The following is a 10,182-nucleotide window of genomic DNA, read 5'->3' on the forward strand; positions in this document are numbered from 1 at the left end:
CACCGATATCCTCCGACCCACTCCGGCCAGTGCTTCGCCCTCACCGTCTACGACATCGACTGCCGCCGCCTCGACGTCGACTACGGCCGCCGCGACATCGGCCGCCGCTTCGACCACGACGTGTGAGGAAACTGGGCCGTCAGACACCGCTGTGCCAGACGGGACTGGCGACGCCCCTGTTTCAGTGTAATTTCCCTCCGATCGCCGATCTGTGGCTGATCCTTTTGCCGACCTATTTGTAGCGGGACAACGTTTTGTTTGAATTTCGACTTTGTTCGGCGAACTCCGGGTGGACGACTGGGAATATAGTTCTCCCCACGAATTAATTTCGTCCAATCCGGCGGTTGTTTCGTCCGGATTTCGGCGTGGGGAGGCCAAACGAGTGGAGATGCTCTAAGCAACCATCGGCGATGGGTGGCCTGTGGTCGACTACTTTTATTTTTCTTTCGAAATGGAGGTTATGATTTAGTCTTTGCATCAATCGATGTATACGGCTGTTTTTAATCATGTGTTCATCAAATGTCTGATAGTAGATTATACATCAAAATTTGGAAGCCACCATACAACACCTACCACTACAATGAGAGAAGGTCATGCCAACAAGGGCTCGTTTCCTGAAAACATGAAAAAAAATCCCATCAACTAGGAGCCGGGAACATCACATACTTCGAGACATCTATTAAACGAATGATGAGCACTCATTTGATCTAGCAAACTCATAGCAAGCACTGCATGCCCACGCTAAAGAAGTCGGCACCACCATCAACCGTCGGTCCATCTTCTGGGTTGAAAACTGCATCAGCCCGACCAACCCTATCTGGGCTCAGATCGGTCCCGCCTGCTTCACTTAGCCACTGTGTTGCCCGCCACATCACCGAGACACCTTGGCCTCCTTCGTCGCTTGCAGCACTACCACATATGGCTGCAGTGGGCGGTGCTGCTACGCCTCCATGGCGGCTGAGGAGATCCACCGCTGCCACACCATGCAAGCTTTGCCTAATGGCACCTTCTGCAGTGGCGCCGCAAAAAGTTTCGGTCGAGAAGAGGGTGAAGGGAGGGGGGGGGGGGGGGTGGAGGGTTGGTTATCCTCGAATTAGGGTCACATTCAGATCAACCATTTGTTCTTGCTCAGATTTGTGGGAAAAAAACTCAATTATGACCCGCAAGGCCGCAAGCTAAGCGATTTTAAACTCGACACGCAAGCGCCGTAGATATTTTCCTTCGGTCAGCAGCGACTGCGAGGCTGGGACCCAGCTAACCAAGCGGCTCGCTCAGTCCCGAGGCTCGAGCCTCGGCTGCCGTCGCTCTCACGGGAAAGATCACCGGCGCTCGTGTCGCCACGGCGTTAGACGCAACCCAACGACGGGCAGACCAGATCCGCTCCCTGTCGCTTCCGGAAAGCCCCGAGCCGACGCACGGCTCGGTTCCGCGTCGGCTCGGCTCGGCTTCTCCACCCCATTGTGGAAAGCGAGGAGAAAAGGTGGACGAAAATATCTAGGAGTGGACATCTCACCGTCGCCACAGCCAGCCAGCCAGCCACCGCCCTGAATACAATAGCCGCACATAATGGAGCGGGCCGGACTGCGACGGGCGGAGGCAGCCGCCGCCGGGCGCGGCCGCCGCTCTTAGCATCCGATACTGCTGCCTGACTGGCCGCAACTTCTACACCCCGGCCGCCGGGAGCCGGATTGATTGATTGGGGGCACAAGCGGCGGCGGCGGCGGCACGGATGGAGGAGGAGGCGTCCGCAGATCCAACACCCGCCTCGTCCTCCAGCGTCTACGTCCTCTGCTGCTGATTCGAGCTCGCCGGCAGGAGTCTCTGGTGATCGTGCGTGGGGCTTGGCTATGGCCGGCGAGGCGGGTCGCGTTGGCGGCGCCGGGGTAGGGGGAGGAGGACAGCCCTTCGTCGACCGGAGCAAGGTCAGGATCCTCCTCTGCGACAGCGACCCCGACAGCTCCCAGGATGTGCTTCGCCTCCTCTGCAACTGCTCCTACCAAGGTCAGTCGTCTTAGGCCGTTTATTATATCGTTTTCCATTTCAATCAGTACTATAAATAGACTTTAAGGCTTTATTTGCTGCTTTGCTGTGGACGTAATTGTTACTTACTGCTAGCACGATCGTACCTTCATGTTCTCTTCTAATGTTGTGTCTGCTGGCTGTTGCCGCCCGATGTTTCAGTGACCTGCGCCAAGTCCCCGCGGCAGGTGATCAGCGCGCTCAACTGCGAGGGGGCAGAGACGGACATCATCCTGGCGGAGGTAGATCTGCCCGTCTCCAAGTGCTTCAAGATGCTCAAGTACATCGCCAGGAACAAGGAGCTGCGCCACATCCCCATCATCAGTAAGCCGCCCTTCCAGTTCCACAGCTCTTTCCAGTGCTCCAATTCCTGTGCCATGCTTTGCAGTGATGATATGTCCTACCAATGGGGTCATGCAGTGATGTCCAACAGAGACGATGTTTCTGTCGTTGTCAAGTGCTTGCGGCTAGGGGCAGCCGAGTACCTGGTCAAGCCGCTGCGCATGAATGAGCTGCTCAACCTCTGGACCCATGTGTGGCGGCGCAGACGGATGGTAAATGGCAATTTGTTTTGACTTCACTTGTGTTAAAACCATGTTCTAGGCTGGTATGCGTATGCTTGTTGCTGCTGCACTGTAAGAAATTGTTATTAAACTGAATGTTGGTGTTGGCAGCTTGGTTTGGCAGAGAAAAACTTCTTCGTTGACAATCTTGAGTTGGTGCTATCAGAACCTAGTGACGCCAATACCAATAGTACCACGCTCCTTTCGGACGAGACGTATGATAGGCCAAAAGAAAACAGAAATCATGAAATAAATACCTCGAATCAACAGGAATATGAGGTAATCAATTGATTTATCTGTACGAAGTTCTACAGCAGTCCAAGTAGTAGTTTTCTCTTTCTGTGTATTTAACTCTTTTAGATTTTTGTGTTGCTTCTTAAATGTTCCTTGTAACCACATATGCTATATAATGACGAGATGCCGATCTAAACCCTTACATTTCTTCCTATCTCCAGTCTCCTCCGGTTGCTGATCCCCCAAAGACAGAAGAATTGGAGAATCTACCAATAATTACTGAATATGGCGATAAAGCATGTAAGTGCATGTCTGACCTTTATTTTCCCCTTTAGCTGTCTTTGTTTTATCCCCTATTATACTAACTACTCCATAGTTCTCAGCTGGTTTCTAAAGCTTTATCTTTTTACCAGCATCTTCAGGAGGAATGTTTTCACGCCCAATAAAGACCAATTTGAGGTTTGCTGAGTCGTCTGCATTTCTAGCATACGTTAAGCAAAGCACTCCAACCAGCACCCCATTGGATAATGAACTACAGAGAGGGGGTAATCAGTTAGATATTATGGATCACCAGGGTCATTTCTCTAGTGCGACTGACATAATTGATACTAACAGCAGTGTAAATACTCGGGATGAAAAAGCTTTTGACATGCCTATGCAGTATCCTTCGGTATGCTTTTCTTCCTCTAACTTGCATCCGGAGCAAAGAAATGAAGGCCAACAAGATGTTTCAGGAACTCCTCCTGTATATCACTTCCCATATTATTATCCAGGGATGGTAGAGCATGGTATGGCACTTCATTCAGTGCAACATTTTCAAGGAAACGTAAACACTGCTCAAGTGCATACACCACCAGCATTCCTCCATCAGTACAATGTTTATCCCCATGCCCATGGTGTATCTACGATGCCTTCATTTCAATATAATCCTGCTGGTATGAGTGTACATTCAAGTCATTTGTCAACGCAAAATGTGTGGCCACCGGTATCAAGCACACCAATTCCTGAGGAAACACATAGTCACTCCGACAGGAGGGCTGCAGCACTTGCCAAGTTCAGACAGAAAAGGAAGGATCGCTGCTTTGATAAGAAGGTGAGGTATGTAAATCGGAAGAAACTTGCTGAAACAAGGCCGAGGGTGAGAGGTCAATTTGTTAGGCAGGCAAGCAATGCAGATATAATTAGCACTGGAGATGATATCTCTGATTATGAAGATGACGATCCATCCTCCAGGGAGGTTGTGATGGTTTCTTCACCAGATTAGTGTGAAAGGCCATCTTATGCGTGAAATGGTGTGGATATGATCATTGCTCACCTTGTGACTGAGTACACATGGGAACATATTGTTAGCATTGCATCATTTGCTCATAGAATACATCCTCAACCCTCAGTACCACCCCCAAGGAACCTGTGGCATACCTATTATGATTATTACTGTGGACATTTTTGGGGGAATTGTATTTTGACAATGTAAGTTAGTTATTACTCGTCTGTTATGCATGTGACATTATGGCAAACTCTATGACCATCGTATTATTACACTAATTGTAATGACCTCTTTCTCTTTGCTCATCGTGTTCAGTTTCATTTTCTCTATTTTATGTGTTCACCAAATGCACGTTGAAGACTTGAAGAGCACCATCCAAAGATTACTGTTGCACTGTTTTGCCTACTGGGGCAATCGAAGCCAGATTACAAAAAAAAAGGAGCAACATGATACATATATTTATTTGAACCAAAAAGAATTACAGATGTCAGCTCCAATGCTAAGAAGTTCTACCAAGAAATTTTGATGCATTTCAGCTCCAGTACTAAGAACTATCGATTATAAAATTTTAATATTGAATTCTGAACCATTTGAAGGATGAACATCTAACTAATTTTCATCTGCGGGAAGAAAAGATGTAAACAGTGGATGGTGAACTTGAAAAATTGAGCTTCCAACCACTTGCGCATGAACGTTCTTACTGATTCAACAGACCTTGCTGAAAATATCCAATTCTACCCTGCCTCCCCCTAAGCCAGCCTTGACGATGAAATATCACAGCAGTGTGGCATCAGTATCACGACAAGGAACCAAACCAAGCAGCCAGTGAAGGGGAAAGGAAATATAGAAGAAAACATTTCTTAGGTCACAACTTCGGATTGTTTAACGGTGTCAGAAATTGTTATAAGCGAAAACTGTACATGCTATTCAAATAAATCATATTGAGCAGAATAAAATGACAGTGGTTGCTCAGTTGCTTCTCCAGCTATACAAAAAAATTCTCTACTTATGGCATACTTGAAAATCAAGTTACTGAGAGTTTGGTTTTCATTTTAGCAGCTATAATCATGAACGCAGTTATGAGCAAGGTAGAGCCAGATGATTTGGTCTCATATGGAGTGCATAGTACAAAGAGCATGACCGATCAATAGCATAGCATTACATTCAGAGTTATTTCGGCAACAAGCAAGATAAGTAGCAGTACTGATTCTCTGTTCACATAGTTGATCGCCTAGTCTACACTCCAAACAACAATTCCGCAAAGGAAATGTCTCTTCAGAGGACCCATCCTGCGATTGCTTCAGTACTTTTGTGCTGGCTGTTGGGTTGGCAGCAATCCAAACCTCTTCTTCAACAGGTAACGCTGGCGAGCGTACTTGTCATCTGGGGAGAAGCGAGCTGCATCACAAGTAAAGATGTAAGTACAGAAAAAAGAACAATCCACTACATTTTGCTTATGCCTATAAGAACTTGCTGATATGTCAATAACGCAATACAGATGGTGTACTGAAAAGCTAAAATCTCGCAATTCTATCTACAGCGTTGAATATGACAGGTAGTGTTTGAATAAACAGCAATCAAGCTAGAGGACAAGATTCTAATGTACTGCTATCCTAAGACAATTTTCACCATCCGAGAACCTAGAAATTTTTGAGGTATTCTACAACTACCTACGACAGTCCATCAGTAACAAATCTATTCAGACAGAAATGTACATATTAAAAAAAAATTGCTAAATAACAAAGCAACATCAATTTTACGAAGCAATTCCAACCTCCAACACCCAAATAGTAATAAAAAGCAGATGAACCAAGGTGAATAATTGATTAGATGTTTCGTGGTACGTGTGGTATGCAGCAGTATCCCCACCATGAATTCAGCACCGCTTTCATAAGTATTCTTCAAATAACAATGAGTGAAAAATGTTTGGGCACAAGCAAAGCTCTTTATTCTAGGAAAAGATCAAGACCAACAATACAATCTATACAGTTTCTTGAAAACCATGCCAGCGTGTTTAACGTTTGAGAACAACCAGGTTGGTGCTGCAAGCAAAGTACCAAACCTAAGAAACAGGACATGACACCGAAAAGGGGACATCAGACATGTGTACCCTCTTTTACAGCGCAAGAATCTGGCATACTAAGTCCAAACTCAAAACAAAAGCACAAATTTGACATGTAAAGCTGACACAGCCAAGACAAAGAAGGTAGTAGGGAGAGGAAGCCGGCATACCTGGGTGGGCAGACTGAGTCGGCACACCGAGAGGGGATTCCTTCTGCAGGACAAGAACAAGAAAATCATCAGAACGTGCTCACGGCCCAAATCATACACTAGTCAACAGCAAGTAAGCGCAAGGGCAAAGCTCATTCCACCTTGGTGGTGTACACCTTGACACCCTTCTCGTTGACGTAGTACTGGAGATACATCTTGGACCAAGGTGCGAGAATCAGCTCTGAGAAATGGGACGAAACAGTTGAGAGACCGTCGATTACAATCGTAGAATGGGCGCGGGATTGAATGGTGAAGAGAAGAGCAGTTACCAGGAGGTTCGCGGAGGCGGGGAGCGGAAGAGGAGGGAGATTGGTATCTGGCGGCTAGGGTTCGGGGGAAGCGGGGTACAAGAGAGGGAGGAAAGGGCTAACTGGTATTGGTAAGTGGGACCGGATTTTTTTATGCATGAAGAATCGACTATGCTGAGACTCGTGGGCCGGTTTAAATCTGGTACAGAGGCAACCAGACGGCCCAGAAATCTCGAGCAGGGGTTTTCTTATCTCGGCCTTTTACTGTCCCAAAAATTCAACAAATTTTGAATTCAATTTTTTTAGAGCCTAAATAAATAAGCTTTCAACCCTACATTACAAAGAAGACAATCTCAAGTGGCCACTGGTTCTAGCTTCTTTCTCGGTTCGATCCCTTGGTCCCTCCCGTCAACTCCATGTTTCATATTTTCACAAAGGCCACATTCTACAGAACAAACAAAGCATAAAATTTTAGTGGAAGAGACAGAATCAGCGGCCTTAAGTCTCAAAAGTTCTTGGAACTCCCAATAGATGCACCGGTAGGACGATCGATTGATTGAATTTGATGCAACAGCTTGCACCACCTGGCTACAATTATTCTGAATAGTAGTTGGCCAACATTGAAGGTCAGTAACATGCTTGAAGCACTCGAGGAAAGGAAGTGCTTCAGCATGCTCTGCACTCACAAACCCTAGAGGTACTGACATCCACTAGTTAATAGTGCTCTTGTATCGTCACGCATGATCAGCCCCAACCCGACCTTCACGCTCCATGAGTCCCATCCCCATCGACGTTCATCTTTGTCCAGCCAATAGTAATGGGATGACACCGTGAACCACTATTAGGGGTGTTAGGCAATGACCGTGATTTTAAAATGGTTGCCTTTCCTTTCAGATTAACATGTTTTGTTATTGCAGTCTTTAACGACTCCAAATAATTTTTGCAAGAATGGTACTGATGCTGATATGGACGCCCTTCCATCCCCATGTACCATGTTGATACATCTCAAATGTATCTAATTTTCCAAACACTTTGCTCAATGAATTATGGTCATATATGTAATTCAGATCTTTGTAAGATGTATTGATAGATCATATCATGTACCCCATTCTTAAGTATTGGTACCTCTTATGTGTAAGATGTATTGATAGATCATATCATGTACCTCATTCTTAAGTACTTGTTCTGATCCATCTCATATATCAATATCATAGAATAAAGGTCCACCACATAGGAATTACATATGTGACCATAATTATGTTGGGCAACTCATACATCTATGAAGAACAAGAGAGACATAGATCAAGATACTGCCACAAACCATAGTCCATAGGTGGACTACTCGCTCTTCATCATGGTGATGATGATGAAGACGTTGGAGAAGGTGGAGATCCCTCCGACGGTGGCTCCGGTGGAGTTTCCCCCTCCAATCTTCGCTGGTTCTGGCTATGTTTTGGTCTGTTTCCGTCGCGCTCCCCTCGAGGAAGCTCGGGAAGTCCTTTATATAGTGGTTTTTAGGTCAAACAAAGTCTGTGGATGAAAGAATCAAGCGAATTAGACGGTCCAGAAGGGAAAGAGACATGTTGGTGTGTCCTCCCTGCCTAGGCGTGCCACCAAGGGCCTTTTGGCCCTCTTGGCCTATCTAGCTAGTGATATCCAAGCGCTCTAGATGCTTCTCTCGATGAAATATTGGCACCCCAAAATCCTAGCTCAATTTGACTTTATTTAGGTCCATGAAAGTTAAATATACACAATACATGGTTTTCAATACATAGTAGTATAACCAAAATAAGAGGGATCATTGGTAAATCCCCAAAAATCAATATAAGACATGGATATAACATCATATATGTTGAAAATATGTGGGAATACATGTCAACAAACTACAAAGTTCATGCATGCCTTTTACATGCATCAACGCGCCACCTAGGCCCTTTCGGGCGTGGAGTATCATCTCGACCTCTCATATGGCGTACCCCCATATATACTTGAAAATACTTGGTAACGAGGAGGACAGACCATTTCGTAAAACATAGCACCGCCACATCCACGATCTTGGTTTCGGGGATCAGATTGATCCCGCTCTCCACACCGGAGAGGGGATTTCGAGGTCTTCTCCACCATCATCACCACCAATGCCATCACCAACAAGCGTGTGCTCACTCTCCATCATCATGTGTGAGTAGTTCTCTGTAGGCATGTGAGTTGGAAGGGGATTGGATGAGATTGATCATCTAATCATCCATGTATATCGAGATTTGAGGTGTTTGTCTTGAGGATATTCTTGTATGAGTGTTGGTGAAAGAACATATCTCATTAAGTAAGTGGTTTTGGTGTTGATGATAACGGTTATATTTAACTAATCATTTTGTATAAGAATTGAAGGTTTTTTTAGCATTGATAATATTTTCCCAAAAGTTGAAGATCTTGAAGTTGTTGTGGCGGGGTAATGGAATGATCTTCACTTATGGGAATGGATGGAAGAAAGAAAAGAAGTAAAGAAAAGAAAGAGAGAAGAAAAAGGAAGAAGAAAATGGAGGAAAGGAGCCAGGGGCCGTAGGTACCGCCAGTGATGGTGCTCCGGTGATGGTGCCAGACAATCTTGTTGGCAGTTGTTGTGGAAGCGGTTGGGAAACTCCAAGAGGAAGGTGTGATGAGCATAACAACAAGTTTTCCCTCAGTATGAAACCAAGGTTTAATCGACTAGTAGGAGAAAAGCGTGACTTATGAAGGTGTTGCTGGGTGACTAGTGGCAGGGCGTGATACGTCTCCAACGTATCGATAATTTCTTATGTTCCATGCTTGTTTTATGACAATTCCTACATGTTTTGTTCACACTTTATGTCATTATTATGCGTTTTCCGGAACTAACCTATTGACAAGATGCCGAAGTGCCAGTTCTTGTTTTCTATTGTTTTTGGTTTCAGAAATCCTAGTAAGGAAATATTCTCGGAATTGGACGAAATCAACGCCCAGCATCTTAAAGTTCCACGAAGCTTCCAGAGAGCCAGAGAGGGATGAGAGGGAAGCCCTGGGGGCCCCACACGCCAGGTCGGCGCGGCCAGAGGGGGGGCCGCGCCACCCTATTGTGTGGCCCCACCAGGGACCCTCCGAGGCCGCCCTTCCGCCTACTTAAGGACTCCGTCGCGAAAACCCTAGACGGAAAAAGCCACGGTACGAGAAACCTTCCAGAGCCACCGCCATCGCGAAGCCAAGATCTGGGGGACAGAAGTCTCTGTTCTGGCACGCCGCCGGGACGGGGAAGTGCCCCCGGAAGGCATCTCCATCGACACCACCGCCATCTTCATCACCGCTGTTGTCTCCCATGAGGAGGGAGTAGTTCTCCATCGAGGCTAAGGGCTGTACCGGTAGCTATGTGGTTAATCTCTCTCCCATGTACTTCAATACAATGATCTCATGAGCTGCCTTACATGATTGAGATTCATATGAGCTTTGTATCACGATTAATCTATGTGCTACTCCAGTGATGTTATTAAAGTACTCTATTCCTCCTTCATGATGTAATGGTGACAGTGTGTGCATCATGTAGTACTTGGCGTAGTTTATGATTGTGATCTCT

General features: G+C 46.0%; 2 protein-coding genes across 3 annotated transcripts; one reads left to right on the plus strand and one right to left on the minus strand.

Annotated features, from left to right (window-relative positions):
- The first annotated feature begins 1,504 nt into the window (after positions 1–1,504).
- On the plus strand, positions 1,505–4,383 carry LOC127307085 (two-component response regulator-like PRR1). Of its 2 annotated transcripts, XM_051337782.2 has the most exons (6): positions 1,505–2,001; positions 2,182–2,343; positions 2,440–2,573; positions 2,694–2,861; positions 3,038–3,116; positions 3,230–4,383. In XM_051337782.2, the coding sequence occupies exons 1-6, from the start codon at positions 1,848–1,850 to the stop codon at positions 4,078–4,080; spliced, it is 1,548 nt and encodes a 515-aa protein (XP_051193742.1). In that variant the 5' UTR covers positions 1,505–1,847; the 3' UTR covers positions 4,081–4,383. The 2 variants fall into 2 exon arrangements, with proteins under 2 accessions (XP_051193742.1, XP_051193743.1); XM_051337783.1 differs by lacking the exon at positions 1,505–2,001 and having other exon boundaries at positions 2,211–2,343; positions 2,408–2,573.
- A 777-nt stretch (positions 4,384–5,160) lies between these two features.
- Positions 5,161–6,747, minus strand: LOC127307086 (H/ACA ribonucleoprotein complex subunit 3-like protein). Its single transcript, XM_071822785.1, has 4 exons — positions 6,624–6,747; positions 6,456–6,533; positions 6,316–6,358; positions 5,161–5,481 (listed from the first exon to the last, which is right to left on the minus strand). Exons 2-4 carry the CDS (start codon positions 6,507–6,509, stop codon positions 5,384–5,386), a joined length of 195 nt encoding a protein of 64 aa, XP_071678886.1. The 5' UTR covers positions 6,510–6,533; positions 6,624–6,747; the 3' UTR covers positions 5,161–5,383.
- Positions 6,748–10,182: the final 3,435 nt, after the last annotated feature.

This window comes from Lolium perenne, chromosome 6 (genome assembly GCF_019359855.2).
Source record: "Lolium perenne isolate Kyuss_39 chromosome 6, Kyuss_2.0, whole genome shotgun sequence".
Classification (NCBI taxonomy): domain Eukaryota; kingdom Viridiplantae; phylum Streptophyta; class Magnoliopsida; order Poales; family Poaceae; genus Lolium; species Lolium perenne.

What these genes read in the sequence shown, in the direction of transcription:
- LOC127307085 (XM_051337782.2), top strand. Translation starts at nt 1,848, where the DNA reads ATGGCCGGCGAGGCGGGTCGCGTTGGCGGCGCCGGGGTAGGGGGAGGA. An exon ending in CTGCAACTGCTCCTACCAAG is followed by an intron (nt 2,002 to 2,181) that starts GTCAGTCGTCTT and finishes CCGATGTTTCAG; the next exon opens with TGACCTGCGCCAAGTCCCCG. An exon ending in TGTGGCGGCGCAGACGGATG is followed by an intron (nt 2,574 to 2,693) that starts GTAAATGGCAAT and finishes TGGTGTTGGCAG; the next exon opens with CTTGGTTTGGCAGAGAAAAA.
- LOC127307086 (XM_071822785.1), bottom strand. Translation starts at nt 6,509, where the DNA reads ATGTATCTCCAGTACTACGTCAACGAGAAGGGTGTCAAGGTGTACACC. An exon ending in TCAAGGTGTACACCACCAAG is followed by an intron (nt 6,359 to 6,455) that starts GTGGAATGAGCT and finishes CTTGTCCTGCAG; the next exon opens with AAGGAATCCCCTCTCGGTGT. An exon ending in GACTCAGTCTGCCCACCCAG is followed by an intron (nt 5,482 to 6,315) that starts GTATGCCGGCTT and finishes CTTGTGATGCAG; the next exon opens with CTCGCTTCTCCCCAGATGAC.